The following is a 21205-nucleotide window of genomic DNA, read 5'->3' as shown; positions in this document are numbered from 1 at the left end:
TCCAAGATCTGAATGCATATTTTGAAAGATTTCTTTATTTCAGGAATTATTTTTTAAAAATCTAATGATATAATAGTTTTAATCAACATTTCTAGTAATGTTCAGAACTATAGTGGTCAAAAATATTCAGTTTGCAACACAGAAACTAAATATTGGAATCGGTTTTGGAAATGACAATTCAGTTATGAAAAAAAAATTAGTCTTTGTCGTTAATTTCCTGTATTGGAAGTTGCAGATGTAGGGGCTGATGCAGGCGTCTCAGGGACTCTTCAACCTGTAAACGCAAGAGAGAATTAAATGGAGGACATTCTGTGTCCATATTTGTCCCTTTCAGTCACCCCTAATTTGTACCTTCCTTTCATACTCTTGATATTCTTTCCCTGTAGCCAGGTCTTTCACTTCTGGGAAGACACTAACCTTATGGCGCAGATTTCCCACAATAATCACAAGTGTAAACTCCTGGTCATATCACTCTAAGGATTACCATCCAAAAACAATTCCTGCCATTAGTGAGTTAATCTGTCAGTCAACAGACCGACCAACGGGAACTGCAGCCCTACAGATGCACAAACATCCTCCTTCCAAGCAACTGAATGTATCACCTTCAGTCCAAAGCCTAGGAAAATTTATAAAGCCCATTTCATACAACAGCAGAACTGAATTATTTTATATGCTCTAGCATAAATTGCAAAATTCACACTCCAGACTAGTGTCAGATAGTGAAAATATTTTAAAGCCCCAGCCTTGATAAAGGGAACTAGTTTGAATCCTACCCAATTATTTTTTAAAAAATTTAACTCCATCTATTCATTAAGGGTTCTTGATCAAAAGCCCAATAAAGTCAAGGGAGAATTTCCATTTACTTAATAGGCTATAAATCAGGGTCCTTTTTATTTATTGTGGACCGGAGGACTCTGTATTTCTCATAGAGCAGTGAAGATTTTTCCCAGTTCCATATCACTGCCACTATGGAAGATGGAGACTAGAGAGAAACCAGTTTATCACTACTGAGCAACACAAGTGAGTGACTTGTTTTCACACTCTCCCCCAGCCTCCACAGGCTGCCTGAGCAGTGCTGCAAATTTCCATTCTTAAGTCCTTCCTTCCAGCTTTTAAAGGAACTCCAGGTAATCTGTTACATATGCATATTTTTAGCATACAAAATTAAAATGCATAAATAAATAAATAAAATCTAAAAGCCACTTTCCAATTACCTCATGATTTACTGAAAAGACTTAAATGGTGAGACCACAGCATCATTCACTTACAGTACACTAAGAGACTTATGAAAATACCTCTGCCAGTGCCTCTTTTAGCTTGTTATACTGTTCCACATCAAAATGTTGGCTTCTGGATTTCCGGTAGAAGTAGTGGAGGAATTGTCTGTCTTTAACATCTGGGTAAACATAATCCTGACAGATAGAAAAAGGACACAAATGTTTGGGTTTTTTGGGCAGGCAGAGGGTTAGGAGTGCAAAGACATTTCTACAGATGGAGTTAAATCAAACTAACATACATAAAAAACCTTACAGTAATTAGAAGAAATCTAAACCATGACAAATAAATGACCTTATTTTCAGAATTGCAGAGCACTCACAGCTCCCATTGGAGTCAATAGGTGAGATTGTCAGAGGAGACTAAGGAAGTTGGGTTCTTGACGCCTTTAGGCTCCTTTGAAAATCCCAGACAAGGGTAGCATCTGAAAATCAGGCCATTAGTATTTATCAATTTATCCAAACAGAATTACCTCAACCCTCCTGAAAGTCAGCAGAAAGCAAGAGGAGCAGAACTCACTCACAAACCCAGCCCTCAACAAACTAGCTGAGCTCCAAAACCCAGCATCCTTCCCCACCTGATGTTTCATATGTACTATAGGTTCCATATGTGCAAGTATTGGATATTCACCAACTATGTCCATACCAAACAAAATAAAAATGGAGGAGGGCATTATTGAATATTCAGCATGAAAAGGAATACAAGTAACTATCCAACTATGTGCTTTATAGTACATTGTAGGATCCCAAACATTTAATGGGCAAAAATGTAAGTTCCTTTATATTGTACAGGAATTGATGGCCATTTCCACATTCTGCACTTTGTCCACGTTCTGGGTTTTTGGTGTTCAGGAACTCTTCCCCCTCCTCTAAACATGCCTCGCTCCAACTTGTGACTTCTCCTTTGCACATCCAAGAGCAAGAAAGGAAGTTAGGCCACTTAAGAAAAATCCGCATCTTACTCAAGGAAATAAACTAAAGGTAGTCCAGGAAAAACAGCTGAAAAATTTCCATGCATGCATCAAGTGTCATCTGAACTCCATCAAACACAGAAAGAAAACTGATGGGTTTGCCTTCCTGGCCCTCTAATAGGTTGCATTCCTTGACCAGCCCTGCTTTAGTACTTCCACTCTCTATGTGGAGACATTGAGATACAGTTACCATCCGGGCCACATACAAAGAACTGAATGAAAGAGGATAGTTTTCATTTTCAGAATCAGATGGTATCCACCTGGTCACTAATTGCAATCAGGATTTTTAAGTGCAGTTCAGATGAGCAGTTTATCCCTGAGCTGCATTAAAAACAAAAGTTCCAGCCTAAGTGCAGTTCTACAGAACACACATGCACACAAACTTTGATGTTTAAATACATAGGCTAATTTATTATGAAAATCAGTGTAAGATGACTTCAGACATGTTTATATAATGGGACTTACCTGTTTAGTAAGTACAAAGTAAGCGTAGAATGCCAGGGCACTCCCGTAAGTGATAAAATACGTCACTGGCTCCATTATATCCCACGAATAGACCCACCACGTGAGCCAGGCCAGTGCTCCACCTTGAGTGGACAGTAGTGCTAAGCCAGTCCACAGGAGCCTATTGGTCTTTGCATCTGCACTTGTTGCAATTTTGGCTTTCATCTAGGACAAAAACGTTATTCATTCAACATGCGGATATTAATTTCATACATTTCTCTGACACCAGGGAGAGAACACATCCCAGTATGTACTTTCCTCCTGGATCAGAGCCTGCCTTCAAGACTCCTACTCACTTTACTCCTGTGCCAAAAAATTAAAAATTCTGTCAAAAAAAAAATTCTGCACACAATATTTTAAAATTCTGCATATTTTATCTGTCAAAGTAACACAACACAATATAATCATGCCAGTTTAAATTATTTTGGTAATTTATTTCAAAATATCTGTTGGCAAGTATGTCTGTAACAATGCAGACCAAAAAAAGATTCTGGTAATTTTTTCTTTTTGACAAATAGATTCCTTATGGGGCATATTAATACAGAATTTTGAGTAATTAATTTAAATTACAATACAGAACTGTATTTCCTGCACCCATCAGAAGCAGTGCAAAGGCTTGTGAGTGTCAGGAGTAATAGAGGAGCTGAGGGAGAGGGAAGGAGCCTGGAGTGAACCTGGAGAGTTGTTGGGTGTCGGTAGAAGTAATATGGAACAGGGTTGGGTTTTTTGGGGGGTGGGGGAAGGGGCAGGATTGTTAGGGAGTTGGGTAGGCCTCCTTCATGCAGACCCTGGCTGATCCCAAGCCTCTCCCATTCAGTCACGCACATCTGCCCCTGTTCCCACCCACCCCCATCCCAATGGGTCCCTGCAGCCCCCCTCCCTTGTTTCCATGTGGCCATGCACCCCACTCCCATTCAACCCCTGCTCAGTGCTGTCACCCCACTAGCTCCTGAGCCCACAACCCAGTCTGTCCCCCCCCACTAGCCATTCTGAACCCCAGTCTGTGACCCCCCCCAGCAGCCCCATGTGCCCCCTCTGTCCTAACCTGGCTCCACAGGCCAGGTGCTGTGCCACTGCTTGCACGCAGAATTTTTTTCCCCCCACAGAAAATACATTCTGCCCCAGAAGTGCTGCAGTTCCGCCTTTTGCCCACCAGAGGCCTTTTATGGCACAGAACAACCCGCTGCGTTCATGCTGTTGGCTTTTCTGGCACCATAGTGGCCTCTTGTGGTCAAAAGGCGGAACTGCAACACTTCTGGGGCAGAATGTATTTTCTGCGGAAAAAAATAAAATTCTGTGGGACACATGTATTCTGTGCATGCACAAAATTCCCCCAGGAGTATCACTTGCAGGCCTTCCCTTCCCAGAAAGGCTTTGAGTTCACTCCCTGCATGGAATACAAAGGGAATCTGCGAGGCCTCCATCTGGCCCTCCATCCACACCTTTGGGACTCTACCAATTGGATTTGCATACATCAGCTGATGCTGCCTGATTTTTCAGAGAGGCGCTTTCACAGCAGCTCTGAGATTGCTGCCTTCAGTGTGAGGTCTGTTCCCACCCCATCAGGCTCTTACTGGTCTCCTCCTCCCTATTCATCCCTTCATGTCACTTTAGCTTGGCCTGTCTTAGATTCACCATGTTTGCCCCTTTCCTAAGTTACGGTCATCATTAGTCAGATCCAACTGGCTGACCTGGTGATAGCATCATCACAGAAAAACAACACTGTTTTTTAATTAACTAATTATTTTTCTGTGATATGGCAACATCACTCCGGACACCCAACCAGGTTCAGACAAAGTAACCAGGCAGTCCAGGGTAGTGCCAGCTCACCATAGTTTTTCTCCAGTTCTAGAAATTCTCAATAGGCTATGCCAAAAAACAGGAGGAGGAAGAGGAACTGGGTTGAAAATAATCCTGCATATGAACTGGCCATCACCGTACCTGTCTGACAAATGAGGGGGGCTTGGCCCATTCATTCATGCTGGAGTTGTCACGTCATGGAAATTAGTTAAGAGAATTTTTATATATATATATATATTATATATAAAAAAAAAAAAAAACACCTTCCCAACCTGCTCAAGGGGTACTAGCTGTTCCCTTAGGTGGTCCAGTTTCTGAAGCAGTTCTCTCTCTCTCCTTAACTGGTGGTCTTCTAAATGAAGGGCGATGAACAGTCTATGAACCAAGGATTTGATATCTTCTGCTTCAGTAGCATGCTCTCTACTCCACTTCTCTGAAAAAAAGATTATGGTTGTCACAAGAGAGACAGGGTGGGTGAGGTAATATCTTTTATGGGACCAACTTCTGTTGGTAAAAGAGACAAGTTTTCAAGCTTACACAGTGACCTCCAGAAGACCTCTGTGTATCCTCGAAAGCTTCTCTCTCACCAACAGAAGTTGGTCCAGTAAAAGATATTACCTCTCCCACCTTGTCTTTCTAATATCCTGGGACCAACACGGTTACCAGCTGCAAACGTGGCTGTCATGACTGGTAAGATGTATCAAGCAATGCTCTTTGAAGAAAACACTGTCACTGTTTACAGAGAGTGTTTACATGAGGCCACAAACTGAGGCTCAAAGGGGAGATGAAGCCAGACTTATTTTTTGTGGGGACTGCCATGATTTTTTTTTTTTAAAAAAAGACAAAAATATGCCTTGGAACAGATGTAACTGGATAATCAGATTTATTAAGACTTCAACACAGCTGTGGTTCTTACCTTTTACAGGGACTTGTACACTATAAGTGGTGTTGTTGATTACAAGTTTGAAGTCATTCATCAACAAAACTTCCATCAATGCTGTAGCAGGGATCTTGCTACCATCTGCAGGAGAAAACAGGAAGGCTTAAATCCTTAACACAAAATTTACTTTATTAAAAAAAAAAGAAAAACCTCTATGTCAGCGGTTTCCAAAAGTAACACCAGATAAAACTGTGTCTTTTAATAAACATTACATTAAGTTTGGAAGTGGCCAGTATGCAAGTACAACAACAAAGTGCTTTTAACAAATACGTTTCTTAACAGTATTAAGCCAAGAAGCATCATCTGAAATATTTAGCATGTGCCCGCATTTCATTTGATCTGTCTGGCATAACTCACTATTGTTAGCAGCCTCCCTTTTATTTCAGTTCCAAGGAGAGACACTGTAAAGAGAAAGCTCTATTTAAAGACTCTCTTTACCTGTGTCAAGACCTTAAAATTCTCCATTTTACCTAAAACTAAGTCTTGGTTACTTTTAACCATTTCTTTTTGCATTTGGCTTAGTCTGGAAAATTAAACTAGTTAGATCAGATTCACTTTCTAGAGAATTGGTCTTGCGGTTACAACACAGGGCTCTGCCTCAGGAGATCTAGCTCCACCAAACTTATTGAGGGACGCAGGTAAGTCAAAGTTTCTCTTTCTGTCTCTCTGTTTTCTCTTAGTCGGAGATGGTTCTGTTAAGCTCTCAGAAGCATTGAGAGGCTAACATTAATGTTTGCAATGTTTTGGATGGAGGATACTACAACATAAGACAAGACCTTAGAAATTCCACACAAGAACTCAAGGATTATGATGCAAAGTTATTTACAACCTTAATTATAGTATCACTACTGTGGTTCCATTTCTCTTTAGTTGGGATTTATTTTGTTTGAAAACAGAGTATCAATCACTGGAGGAAGAAAGGTGAAGATGTATCTCCTTTCCATGCCAACTTTTTACTATTAAAGTTGACAGCCTCTTCAGCATGGCTATAGAAGTCCTATATTTTCAGTCCTCATTCTCACACACAATTTTGGTTGAACCCTGAATAAGATTTGTTGGAAACTAAACAAACCTCACTCGGTTACAGATTTCCTTTCCCTGGATGAGTTCTTCTAGCTGGGAGTAGAGAATTTTGGCATTCTTGTTCTCCAGATTTTCCTAATCAGTCAGTACAGATGGGAAAATTTAGTGCTTGTACTTTTAATACATTTTTTAAAGCAGGCTTTAGCTTTGATTGGGAGCAAGGGGTGTGTATAATGAATAGTCTTATTAAGGGAGGTAAGGAGGCAGAAAGGAGACAGTGCACTGGCCTCTGTCGAAGAGAGTTCAAACTCATTCTCATCCTTTTGTCCATAGACTTGTGGAAGTACTTATTGGCCCACCAACAATGAAAAATAAGGGTTAAAAAAAAAAAAAAGATTAATAGTTCACATGAATCTGAACAACTATTTAAGATTGCAGACAAGGGAACAAAACAGGAAGGACTGAAAGACAGGTGCAGACAGAGGACTTTTCTAAAACAGTGAAGCACTGAAAATATTGACACATGAATGGTATATATAATAATCACTGGAGTGTAGGACTGTTTTGTTGTTCCTCCCCACCTCAATCCCATTTGCTTCCATAAATCTATGGTGCAAACTGTTGACGTAAGTTTGCTTGTTGTACTGATGACCCCAATTTAGGAAAATACTTAATCAGAAGCTTAAGTCCACTCCTAATGGTTTTAAGGAAACGTTTAAGTACTTTGCTGAACTGGAGACTCAGCACCTGAAATGGACAGACTGCCCAGGAGATGTAGAAGAGGTCTGAGAAACAGGAAATCTGGGCTCTGTTTCTATCTCTGCCAGTGACTAACTGTTTGATCTTACCTCCATTTTCCTATTAATAATTTTGAGACTCTTGGCTGAGACGTGCTATACGAGTGGGAAAATATAAGTATGATTCCTGACTGAGCATCCTGGAGGTTTTATGCTGCCATGCTACAGTCCCAGACTTTCCATCTGTCTCCATGTGCCTGTTATAGAAGCACACTGTAGATAACTCCACACCTGCACTTTCTCTGCTGTCTGGACCCATTTGGCAGTAGCTGCTGAGATTTCTATTAATGAGCTCAAGAAGCTAACACACCAGCTGGTTCTCCCTACCCACTCTGTGTGGGTCAGGTGACAAACTGGGAGCACTATCACTTTCATCCAAAAAATTTAAATTGTGCACATCCGCTCAGTTTTTCAACATTTTACAAATGTCACCTTAATAATTTACATGTAAATGAGCTTCAGCAGTCTCATTAAAATGACATTTAAGACAACAATACTTCAAAAAGGAGCACTTGTTTGAAAGCTCCAGATAGGATTTCTTTTTCATATTTGATGCAATATTGAGCTTTATTAACCTGTCTAATGCTTGTTAACTGGAGGAAAAACAGAAAAGCATTGGAAGCCTGAAAAACATAACAATTTTCTGTACAAGGCAATTTTCCTTCCCATTTATCATACTGCAGGTACAGAGATGTCAACAAAAAGCTTTTCTTTCTCTAAATTTATACAGTGCTAGAATGATATCCATAGAAAAAAAAGTAAAGTAAAGTAAACAAGCCAGTTCAGGTTATCTTATCTTTTTCTAATATATAGTGTTAGGTTAGATCTTTCTACTTTCATTTTATCTACTAGCAAAAACAGGAGAAATATCTGCATTTAAATCAAAACTTCCTGGGATATTCATTTCTTGTTTAAAAAAAATATAGAGAGTGTCACATTTTAAAATGTAGTAATCCATAGTGTTTGGCTAACACTTGTCAGTATAATAGTCATTTCCTGATAAAGTAAATATAAAAGTTATTCTACATTGTTACAATTACTTGGCATTTGAAGGTATGTGGTGTCGAAGATTAACTATGTCACAACTGTTAAATAAATTCAAGCCAGATACTTTATCAGATGAGATGTTTCCATCCTTGGTGAAGTTAGCCATATTTCCTCTAGAATTGGTAGGGACATCTGCAAAATATGTGGCCATGCAATTTCTTATTGAAATAGCATTGTGTACTATATCAACAAAATAACTGAAGCTTAAACTGAAGCTAAGAATGCGTGGTTAACGTTAAACTTTTTCAGCTTAGTACATAGGGATGGGATTCAGCAGACAGTTATACTTTTAAGTGTAAATACTCCATGTAGACTCCACTAACATCAATAAGACTTTGTACTGGGGTACCTGTGCTCACAGATGCACTTTCTGCAGGATCGTGCCGTGACTTAGTTGTTTGCAAAGATTGGGGATAGCCCCATATTACCGCATAATCTATTGTGAAAACTCACATAAGTCCTAGTCCAGACAGTTCTGAGGGCAATTTGTTTTCTTGCTTGCAGAGAATATAAGAAAGTATTACAGAATATAACTTTTGCAATGCCTGTATTTTATCCACATGCTCAAATAGACAGACTATTGCCTTCATTAAATCACCTACATGCCTTATGAATTCAGAGGATAAAAATGTTTTAAGAGATGAAAATCAATTACAAAAAGGATATTAAGAGCCTATTTTGTAGTTCAAGTATGATATGCTCTTCTACTCTGGAAAGAAGAAAATCTAAGTTTCTGCTTATGACTGTAAAAGTTTGTAAGTGGTAATATACTACTTCAGAGATAACAGTGTTCTTATAGCATGAGCACACACAGTAACGACAGGGTAGTCCTGGTTGAAAAGGCTCCCTCATCATTAATTTCTATTTTCAGCAGATTATTTAAAAAAAGTTCCCTGCTAAAAAAATCACCTCTGGCGCATAAGCACAAAATTTCAGCCCAAAGGTATATTTTCCTAAGTCTGCCTGGTTTTGTATTATACGGATGTGAAAAATAAAATGGCTCATTCACAGTTAAAAACTACAGAAGATGCACATTCTAATAATTTATCAAGTGGTTTTGCATTAAAGGGAGTGTTGTGTCAATAGCAGTCTTTGTTACCATGATGTATGTTTTGTTGAATTAAAACATTGGTAGAGAAATAAAGATACATAGCAACATTTTCAAAGTGCCCAAGTGATGGTTCAGGTTCTCCCAGGGGAGGATCATCCAGAGTAGGCATCGACACCAGAGTCAGGTGCCTGGAAGAGTCTGTCACTCTTTATCAGCAGCTCAATGTTCTATGGGGCTTGGTGGTTTTGTTTCTAAAGGACGTATGTGGTCTATCTTCAGGACAATGAGTTTTGCTTAGAGTGCCCCCGATCAGTACTGAGTTTTTAGGGCTGCCTCGGTGCCAGTGATGCTGGGGTCAGTTTCCATGCCCAGTCCTTTATTAGCACCCTCTTCAGTGCGCCAGTCTTTGGAATCGCTTGCTTATTAGACAGGGCGCTAGGTAAGGCTGCTGTGCCTGTTAAAAGGACTCTAGAGCTTGTCTCCTCAGGGTCTCATGAGACCTTCATAGGTGGCTCCAGAAGATCGAGCTTCAACCTTGTGTCCTGTGACTTACATATTCTTGTGGAGAATGACAGGTGCACCAAATACTCGCTCAGCATACATGACTCTCCTAAACAGAAGAGACATTTGTGTCTATCTTTCAGGGGAATGAGACCATCACAGGACAGACAGGGCTTGAAGCCACAGGTTGAGTCCACCATGTTAAGTAGCCTATAGAGAGGGTCTGTACCAGGAAGGAGGTGGGGTGGGAAACAGTCTAACCATCAATACTCAGTCCAGACATGTCAGTATAGATCATGGCAGTCGTATGTTGAAGAATCAGAAGAGTTCTGAATGTTTGTAGAAGATTTTTGGGACGTTTTAGTCAAAGCTAAGAACCATCATGTTGGACAATTGCCAGGTTTTGCCTCATTGCCGTGGGGTGGGAAACAGTCTAACCATCAATACTCAGTCCAGACAGGTCAATATAGATCATGGCAGTCGTATGTTGAAGAATCAGAAGAGTTCTGAATGTTTGTAGAAGATTTTTGGGACGGTTTAGTCAAAGCTAAGAACCATCATGTTGGACAATTGCCAGGTTTTGCCTCATTGCCATGGGCGGTAAGAGACAACTGAGGGAGAGTCGAGGTCGCTCCACACTTTATGTTTCTGAGACTGGAGAACTGCAGTTGACAGGCTTCATGGCAGAAGTGTGTTTTAAAGAGGTGTCTGAAAGAAGCAGCTTGGCACACAGCAAGAGAGGGAGTTGTAGAACTTCCTGGTGTGAGGGCCAGCATGGAAGAAGGCACAAAAATAGGGAATGGTTTAAGGCAGGAGCACCTGGACTGAAAAAAGAGCTATACGTAACATGAGGTGATAGCAGAGTCGTGACAAAGCACAGTGTTGGGCAAAGCCTTGAAGGTGAAGATGAGAAGTTTCAACCTGCTGGAAAGGCCAAGAGTAGGCAATGAAGTAATTCAAAGAGCGACACGACCTGGTCAGAGTGGCTGATAAGGAAGATAGTTTTGGCAGCAACATTTTGAATTGATTGTAGGAGTGTGAGGTGGGAATCAAGGTAGTCACAGCAGTAGAAACATACAGGACGAACAAATCGGATTTTGCAACAAACAGGACATAGGGGGAAGGAGAAAAGAAGGTCAAATACAACACTGAGGCTGTGAGCCTAGGAAACAGGGATTGTAGTGAAATTGTTAACAGAGAAAGATATACAAGAACCTCAGTTTTCCCCATTGTGAGCTGGGCTATCCAGAAAGAGATGCTGACAGACAGAAGGAGACCGGATGGGTAGAAGAGATTGTGGTGAAGATGATGATTTTGGAGTAACAAACAACGGAAGAATGAGAGGTCACCAAGGGAAAGTATGTATGGGGTGGAAGGAAATAAAAGCAGCAGGCCAATGGCAATATTTTCTTAATTACGGGATTTTAAGTTTGTAAAACAAAGTCACTAACCCACTCAAAAAGTCTCTCACAACAAGCCTCTAGGATAATCTCAAATTGCTTATTTAAGGGCCATATACCCATCTTTGAGCAAGTCCTTAGGAATTTCTGTCATTCAGGGAATGATAAAAATTGAGATCTCTGTTCCACAGTGGGTCTTGTTTCCAGAACAATGGAACTCACTTGGTTTTGGTTGCAGAACAACAGAAGACAGATTTCTTACCAAGAAAAGAAAATCTATGCCTTCAGCTAAATAAATCCTCACCTATTGTTATTCTCAAGTTGTCTCCCAACCTCTACATCATACTCACAGAAACACTGACAGACACAACTAGTCACATAGAGAGAGAGAGAGACTCTCTCTCAACCCAGTGCAGGGGCCTTTAAGACTAGTGGTAGGAGAAATATTGGGAAAGCCAGAAGCATTAAAAAATCACTGTAAAAAAGATGAGCTTTTTGAAGACAGTATCAAAGAAAAGTACCAGATCATAAAAAGGTTAAATTGACAGGTCCAAATTCTGTATTTTTAATCAGGCTTTTCTAGGGAGATACTGAAATTAACCCATGAAACATCATTAATTTATGATGCTCTTAAGGGAGTACTAACAATTAAGAACCACCCATCCTCTTTAGTTCTATAGAATCTGATCAATGACTGAGAAAAAGAATACTGCCCAAGACAATTACTCTTTACAACCTATTTAAGAAAGGATAAGTTCAGGTTATTTTAAACAGGCAGCAGAGTTTGTAAATACCTGTTGTAAAGACTTCTGCCCTCTGAATTCCTTTATCTTCTTTCTGTATATCCTGCAGGAAGGTCCCCACCGTTGTTAACATTGGCTTGACGGTAAACTGACAGCGCTCTTTTCTTGAAGGTAACATAAGGGTTAACACAGGAAGGCCATATCTGTAATTGACAGTTACTTCTAAAAAAAAGGAAATAAAGCCATATTGTAATGTTTTAAATTCACACTTGCTTTTAAAAACAGAGATGTTTAATATAGAAAGACACTGACAATCTGCATTTGTTCAATGTACTGTACTTAACTACAACATAATGCTTCATACTTTAACTTCTGGAACACTCAATCATTATCAATAATAATTAAGACCCGCCACACGACTGTGAAGCAAGTATCCTTCCCATTTTAATCCTGGGGCAACCCAAGCAACAAAAGGGTACGTGAACTGCTCAAAGTCACTCAAGAAGTCAATGACAGGGCTCAGAATAGATACCCAATCTCCGACTCCCAGTTCTGTGCAGTAATCCCTCACCATGGCTGAATGAGAGATACTTGCTGCTACGCAACTGAAGTCATGCACATTCAGTGTTTCTAAACATGTCATTTTCAGAAGGCTGGAACTGGAAGTTCAGTTGATTTGAAAAGAGAAAACTTACCATCAGATGGCACCAGTGTGCTATAGCATACTGCTTTATAGTGCTTCAGATTTCCAGTTTGCCTCAGACACAGCATCTGCAACAAGAGATTTTGGCTTTAAGAAAGGGTTGGGATTGAATGTTTCCTTGGTGAGAGGCAGTCTCCAGCCCAATATGGTAATCTACTTAAAATCTGAAAAATCATCTCCCTAAATACAAAAGGCTTTAGAGACTCTCTTGCTGGGCAGGACCATTCCTATTTGTCCTAATATTTCAACCAGTATGCTACTAATATCTTAAGATGAAAGCACGGCTCAGAAGCAGAGCAGCACTTCTTTAGTGTTAGGCAGTATATTGTAAATAACTTGAAATGTTTCTACACTGTCATGGCTTGTAGGAGAGAATATCACCACTCACTATGCACACAACTGCTTGGAGAAGGTCATGCAACCTATCTTTTACAATAGTATTTGTCTGTGTTGAATGAAAAATAGCTTACTAGGTACATTTAAAAAAAAGATTATATTCTAGATAAGTAAATCACTAAATGGAAAAATGCAAGCAGCTGTGGTCCAAGGTTACTCACTGTATTTCATCATTTTACATCAGATTTCAAAAATGATTACTGCTTGCACTACAGTGCAATTCAACTGCTAGTGCAACAACTTGATATCATCATCAATCATCATCACCACATACCCCACTGAAAGAGACCTACAAATATGTAAAAAGCCCCACTGTGTTACTGTGATGCATGGCCAGAAAGGGTTAAATCCTGCAAAATAAATAACCCTCAAAAGACATGTGGGGAGGTAATGGTTGTGTTTTTATGTATTTACATACGTATGAGTATGGTCCACAATGTAATCAACAGCCCCTGTCTATGCTATTCTCATAATTCAGAGATCAAAAGAACATCCTAGCATTTAAATGAATTGTAAACACAGGAGATCTCTGTATTCATCTCTCTTTGAAATGTACTGTGAATGGTGGTGGAACAAGCAAATTGCCTTATGTTAATTCTATAGCTAAAGTACCGGTGATGGACCGCCTTCAAAGTCATCCTAAATTACTTTTTGTTCCCTGAGGAACTCCAACTTGTCAAAAGACATGAAATTATATAAAAGATCTTTGGGTCCTGATTCTGTCATCTCAGATCTGCTTAAGTTTCATCAGGGACATTTGTGTCACAAGACTGAGGTTCCAATTATGCTGGTAGGCCCTGAATATGATATCTGGACATTGGAGTATAACCTATGAACTATTTCTGAAAGAACTCTTTGCAGCTACAAAGCTCATCATCTCTGCCATGAATCTGAAGCTCAGTGAATTGAACTCATGTCTGTATGTATATTGATCTTTTAACCATACTCTCTCTCTTCTGTTTAATAAATTTTAATTTAGTTACTAAGAATCGGCTGTACCATGTATTTGGGTAAGATCTGGAATATTCATTAACCTGGGAGGTAATGTGTCCGATCCTTTGGGATTGATAGAACCTTTTCTTTTATATGATGAAATAAGATTTTCAGAAATCTTATTTGACTTAGGAACCTGGATGGTGGCCTGAGGCTGGATCACTTTAAGGGAACTGTGTTGTTTGAACTTCTGAGTAACCAGTAAGGTAATAAAGAAGCTGTTTTATACTGGTTTGGTAAATCTAAGTATTGAAATATCCACCAGCTTTTTGTGGATTGTCTATCCCATTCTTTGCAGTTCACCCTGAGTGACCACAGCTGGCCCCCACTAGGACCCTGATGACAGTTACCTTTTGGAATGGACACACAGAGTAATCACAGCAGGTGTTTTAACCTGAACAAGGTCACTAAAAATGTCCACCCCCTGAAATACCGGTAAATAACGATAATATGTCTCACTCAAGGCTTGTCTACACACAAAAGGTGCTTTACCTATATCGGTATAGTCAAAGCAGTACAACTCCTCCCCTCAGGTGGATCCAGTTAGATTGGTATAAAGGTTCTTAATACTGGCATAGCTATTCCCATATGGCAGTGGTTCTCAACTCTGGTCCACCGCTCGTTCAGTGAAAGCCCCTGGTGCGCCGGGCTGGTTTGTTTACGTGCTGCGTCTGCAGGTTCGGCCAATCGTGGCTCCCACTGGCCATGGTTGGCTGCTCCAGGCCAATGGGGGCTGTGGGAAGGGCGGCCAGCATATCCCCTCAGCCCGCACCGCTTTCTGCAGCCCCAATTGGCCAGGAGTGGCCAACCGCGGCCAGTGGGAGCCACGACTGGCCGAACCTGCAGACGCAGCAGGTAAACAAACTGGCAGGGTGCGCCAGGGGCTTTCCCTGAACAAGCGGTTGACCAGAGTTGAGAACCACTGCCATATGGGAAGGGAAATAAACTATAGTCTCCTTTATGCCAGTACCACTACAACTATACTCAAGATTGGGCCAGTATAACTATGCCTGTTTAGAAAAGAAAAAAACCAAACCCTGGCCCCCTTAACTGAAAGTTACAAAAAACAGTGTGGATATGGACTAAGCAAAGTTGAGACTTGACAGGGAAGGAGGAAACTGCACAGTTTGGGGTCAGTTTACCAGATAAAGGAGTAACCCCCTGGAAGGCTTGCAACACGCTTTGCCTGAGGCAGATATATTTCTGCTTTCAGTGCCTGCAAGCTAAACCCTTTATGAAATGTATCAAGGGGGCATTACAAAAGTATGAGGGACCCACCTGCAGGTAGTAGCTTGGGGACCTGATTATGATGTTCTTGTATTTAACTGAATTGTGAGCTTTTCCTTTTTGGATAATAAGCACCCTGTAGGGTAGCAAAAAGAATAAGTTTATAAAGAGTGATTCCATAGTATGTGTTGTGTGTTTCATTTATGGGTGGTGGTTTGCAGGGTTTGGATAGGAGTTTTGTTTTTTATATCTGCCCCTCCTGCAAACTGGGTTTTAAAAAGTGAGAGGTTTTCAGGTTGGGAAATTCTCAGTTGCTTGTGACACTGAGTCTAGACAGTGGGCAGGAACCTGACATTAAATACAAAAATACCTTAAAATTATTGTTTTAAAAAAGAAAATCTGTGGCTGCTAGCCAGTCCATGATTGCTGCAGAACAATCCAGACCTTCATAGCAGTAGCATGAACTGAAATCATCTCTCCCTGCTCCAAAAGCACAAACTCCTTCCATCTGAGCAAAAGGAGACTCTCTATTAGCAAATTAGGACCTGTGACACAGTTAAGCAGTTCTGGTTCCACCTAGTAGAAGACATGCACCGCATGCCACACATACAGCATGTGGCACAACAGTAGAAAAAAAATTAAGCAATTCATATCCCAGTTTTTCAGAAAAGCGTTTCAAAGCAAGACAAAACAAACAGACTAATATGTCCTCGGTAATCTAGTATATAATAATCACAATGTATCAGGCTTGTCTCCCTGGGAGCTACTTAAGACATGCCTCTTTGTATGATATATGATGAGCAATTACTTCTGCTTCTGCTCATTAACGAATTACCTGCGGTTCACCCTGTCCTGGACATCGTACCACACTGTCTGCATGAAGGTGCAGCTTTATTTCTTTTGTTGCAGATTTTTTGGCATCAATTTTGTTTAGACAGTGGACAACCTACTCAATAATTATCAGTTGGAAAATACTAATTCACTTTATAGATGCCTTACTTGGAATGAGTTCTTTTAGAACATATGGGTGTATTCTTTAGAAGATTGTGTATATTGTTTGTAACCCACTGGAAAAAAGTCTTTGTATACTGTATTTATAAAGATTGAAATGAAATTCTGTCTGTAAGATAAAATGGATATAATCTGCATCTATTAATGAAGTAATGTTTGAGTGAAACAAAAGGAATAGCCTCACAGTACATATTTTATATGGTTTCTCTTTCTGCAAAGACTTATTCCTGTGCTTCTCCCCAGTGCAAACAAACAAAACCCTTGATTATATCTTTTTCTTTCCTTCCTGAAAAACAACCTGTTTATAATCAAACATGATAATACTTACACACAAAGAGAAAAATAAATGGAGGTAACTCAAGAGGCTTTATTAGCTTTAGACAGTAAGATAGCAGGAGAGGTTACTGGCTAAGAGTGAAGTCATGCTTTAGGGGATAAAATGGTTTGTTAAATGAGAAAATAGCAGAAAAAGGAGTAACAGTGAGTGGTTATAACTGGTATCTACTCAATGGAAAGAGGTCACTAGTAGATTTGCCCTAGGGTTTGTTTTGTGACTACCCTTATGGATAAGTCATATTTGATCAGAATATAAACATATGACAAAGGCTTGCTGCTGATGCTGAAAACCATGTTTTAACAAACAATATGTAGCAATGCAACCAAGTTCAGAGGGACTGGGAATATTGGTTAAGCAACTGTCTCCATTTATGCACAATGCTGTTTAATGTACAAAAAACATAATAGATAAGCCTGGGAGGGAAACAACCAGTAGACAGTGATGATACTTACTCAACAAGACAGTCATGGAGCAGATTAATCAAGAAAGTTTTATTTGTAAATGGAGACTAATCATTAGTCATCTGCACAGTGCACATAGCTGCAGTACAGAAAGACATAAGTACATCAAAAAAGGAACACAATTCAAATCAAGCCAAGTGATTGTTTCTGTGCAAAGCCCAGTTTCTCTGTAAGGGAAAACAAAGGGCTGAGTTAACATCCTTGCTTTGCTCAGGATTTAAATCTAGGGTTCCAGATGTGATTTCAAGTATGAGTCTATGGCCATTAACCTATCCCCCCAGCATAAAGCACTGGGCTGTAGTGATTGCAGTTCTGAAAGGTCACATTGGTACATAAAAGAGAGCATCTTTTCAAACTATATTGCATTTAATTTGTCACTGTTTTTAAGGAGCCAAGAAATCACCACACATTGTAGTAAAAACAAGCAAAGACTCAAAATATTTAAGAGTCAAAAAGCTGATATTAATGAAAAACAACACATTTTTGTTAGCAGTCCAGCCACTTCATTAAGTTCCTTCAGAACTCTTAGGTGTTTGCGGTTTGGACCTGCTTACTTGTTGATATATTAATTAGCAACTTGTTCTAGACCTCCTCTTTTCACATCTCAATCTGTCAGTTTCCCATCTTTATTACCTGAAAAGGGTGGCCTTTGGTAAGCCTCTCTCCAGTATCCTCTTAAATGAAGACTGATGCAAAGAAATCATTTAGCTTCTCTACATTTTCTGGTATCATCTTCCTCAATTATTCCCCTTTACCTACCTGGTGGCCCAACAGACCCACTGAATTTCCCATAGACTTCCTACTTCCAATATCCTTAAATAATTTGTGTGTTAATAACATTTTAGGTTAATTGTTCTTCAGATTAATTCCCCCGTTTCATGTTACATTTTAGCTGACATTGTTTACTTCACTTGGGCTGAATTTCCATTTATTAAAACATACCTGATTGGCTAAAATTACCACTTGATGCCTGGCTGTTTAACAATACCGGTTTTGACTTGTCATCTTACTTTCTTTTTCATTTAGGAGTCTGAACGCCTTCTGTGACTCAGTGATGGTGTCCTTAAACAGCCACCCGCCTGGGTTTTAACTGCCTTGTTCTTGACTGTAAAATATCTTTGATAAGTTTTCTAATTTAATTTATTGTAAAGCTCCATTTGATGTTAATGTTATAGCAATACTTTTGTGTACAAATCCTTCTCTGAGAACGTTGAGTTTACTTGTAACGTGGTCACTATTACTTAATTATAGTTGAGCCACTATTTTCTTGAGCCAGCTCCTTTGTGTTACTTAATGCTATGGTGAGAGGAGCCTGTCCTCCTGTGTGCTCCAGAATTAGTTGTTCCAAGAATCAACTATTTAAGTTGTTCAGAAATTGCTTCTCTAAAGCTGGTCTCCAGATCTACATTTGACCAGTTTACATGTAGGTAAGCTGAAATCATGCCTCATTAAGGCTTTATCTCCCTAAAACACTACACACTCAATATTAGAGCTGCCCAGGAACCAGGATTTCCATTCCACAGGAAATTCTGAAATTAAAAAAAAAAAAAATCTGAATCTTAATGTACAGCTGAAGTTTGAAATTTCCTGTTTAAAAAAAGAGTTTTGATTTGCCACTACTCACATGATCAAAACAAAATGTTTCAAATTGTTTCATTTAGATAAATGTATCATTTCAATAAAGTCAAACTTTATTTCAATTTTATCATTTAGAGTCATTCTGTTTAATTTATATATTAAAACATTAATTTTAATGTTTATATATGATATTTAATTTCAATGTAAGAGTCAAAATGAAATGAAATGAAACATCAAAATGAATGAGAAAGTTGAAATGATTCACTTTGCACTTTTTCCCCACTGAAAAAGTTGTGGGAGTCCATATATTCCAAATAAATGTTTCTTTTCTTTGAAACTGCATTTTTGATAGAAAAATGCTCCATCGTAAATTTTTCAACCAGCTTTACTCAATATATATTTTCCTAATCCAGAGCATCAATAGCATAATCCTATTAATGTATTTGTATTCTTTGGATATGGGATTTTATCAATAATTCCGAGAGTCAAATGTGCAGCCTTTAGAGAAATTAACTGCCCCAACACATGGCTATAGTCTATATGGTACATGCTAGGCAGCCTATATTCACATTTCTCTTCTTCCCAAAGGCAATGATAATTTATTATTCTACTTTCCTCTTTCAGTACAACACAATGCATTGCTAAACGTAAGCATTTTAGAACCATTTAAATTACACTGCAGTAAAAAGCACTCCATTTAAAATAGATCTTGCTGTGAGCCTTTCAACAGTAATATAGTGTTAGAGCTCTTCCTTCTTCATATGAGCAGGTGCGCCCCTATTACTACAATATCTCAGGTGTTCTCAATTGTCACCCATGGTTCTCATTTAATATCAGTGCAATTCTCTTAAAACATCTGCTTGAGAAGCAAGGAGGAAGAAAACCCAGAAAAAACATTTGAGAAACGAGGGACTGGACAGCCGAAAGGTGAATTATGTGTCCTGTCCTTCAAACTGTAACCACTCAGCGCCAAGTCGCGTCCCTAGCATGACTCTCTGTATATGGATCTCATCCAGCCTGTGGAGGAAGAGGGGAGGGGAGAAGAGTCACCTGCCTCTGTAATGCTATTTGGTCTGCTGAGTCAGGGGTTGTGTCCAGAGCAGGCATGCATCAGTCCATGTTCATTGGGTGCACACACATCCCATTCCCTGCCCGCCATATTGTCTCCACAGTGATTGCTAAGAAGCAGCAACATCAGCCTGAGTTATTACCTTTTCTGCTGGCTCCTTGGTGTTGCAGAGCTCCCCTTTAAGAACAGCCACAATCGGGGTGGTGAGTGGGGAAGGTTAATGCTGGGGCCCCAAAGCCAGTGCAGTCCCACATGGATTTTGCATGGAAGACCCAGGCTTCTTCCAGATCAACCCAGGATTCTCCTGGATTCCAGAGGGTCTGTGGGGTTCATTGGCAGCCCATGGCCTGTTCTATGGAAGGAGGAGCCATCCCCATCTCAATGGGATGAAGTGCAGGAGAAAGTTCTGCAGTTTCCCTCCACTATAAAGGTACATTGCCTCAGTGCTCAATTGCAAACAGCCCAGTGAAGTTAATTCACTGGGACTGAGAAGTCAACTGATTACAGACCTTCCTAGACATTCATCTATCCCAGCAAACAACAACAACAGGCATACTATGTGAGGGGTTTCTATACTCCTTAACATTGGATTAGCTAAGTATAACAATGCTTCTTCTAGGTTTAAAATATTAATATGTAAAAATATAAAATGAGATTAATATAAATATAGCCAGCTATTTATGAGAAAGTTCTCAATATTTTACTTACATGTTTTAGCATCCCCAACACACAGCGACACGTTATTGGGAGTAAGGGACTGGAGAGATGTGTGCGTGCATGTGATATTAATTGCAATTTTCTCCTCTAAGAGAAACAAATCTGGAAAGCAATTCATGCGGAATGACAAGATTGAAGAGCCAATAGCCATGATTTGTGACCGAGCCTGTACTCCAGAAATTAAATGAAGGTTTAAAAAATAAAAATAAAAATCATCCAAAATCATTAGATACCTTATCCCAAAATGAATCAGTCTTTCAGACAAAGTTTATAACAAGTACAAGTGAAGTTACAATTTGAAAGTTGTTCACTAGACCTATTTTATATTTTTTCTAATGTTAGTTTTTTGTTAGTAAGAAAACATATGTATAAGGGAGCAAGATATGATGAGCCCTAATGACCACCCTAACAATCATTTTATATAACTGTTCATTTGAGCTATGGAAATGCCTCCCTGTTTTGCATGGCAACCCTTTTATTAACATTTCAATAATTTCTTCCTGCTTTTATTGACCAGAATTTTCATTGTTCTCTGCAGTTCCTAGAATTGATTTAAATCACCATGGAATAAGACATTTTTTATACAAATTACAATTCTTGTTCAGGAGGCTGGTAAATTTGAGCAATCTATCAGCTAGAGGACAATTCATTCTTTTTTTTAA

The 21205-nt window shown here is 39.4% G+C and overlaps 1 protein-coding gene across 4 annotated transcripts in view; it reads right to left on the bottom strand.

Annotated features, from left to right (window-relative positions):
* Nucleotides 1–62: 62 nt before the first annotated feature.
* Nucleotides 63–21205, bottom strand: part of MCUB (mitochondrial calcium uniporter dominant negative subunit beta) — an 87455-nt gene continuing 66312 nt past the window's right edge. For 2 of the 4 annotated variants that reach the window (XM_074949995.1, XM_074949994.1), the window contains exons 2-8: nt 12747–12822; nt 12103–12273; nt 5466–5570; nt 4822–4982; nt 2711–2914; nt 1296–1412; nt 67–274 (exon numbers count right to left, since the gene is read on the bottom strand). In XM_074949995.1, coding sequence (XP_074806096.1) covers nt 197–274; nt 1296–1412; nt 2711–2914; nt 4822–4982; nt 5466–5570; nt 12103–12273; nt 12747–12822 — 912 coding nt within the window. In that variant the 3' untranslated portion in view covers nt 67–196. Of the gene's footprint in view, nt 275–1295; nt 1413–2710; nt 2915–4821; nt 4983–5465; nt 5571–12102; nt 12274–12746; nt 12823–15421; nt 15445–21205 lie in introns of those variants that run through there. The other 2 variants (XM_074949996.1, XM_074949993.1) reach the window with 2 other exon arrangements.

Source organism: Natator depressus, chromosome 4 (genome assembly GCF_965152275.1).
Source record: "Natator depressus isolate rNatDep1 chromosome 4, rNatDep2.hap1, whole genome shotgun sequence".
NCBI lineage: Eukaryota > Metazoa > Chordata > Testudines > Cheloniidae > Natator > Natator depressus.
The sequence above is the reverse complement of the archived record's forward strand: the minus strand, read 5'-3'. Positions and strand labels throughout refer to the sequence as shown.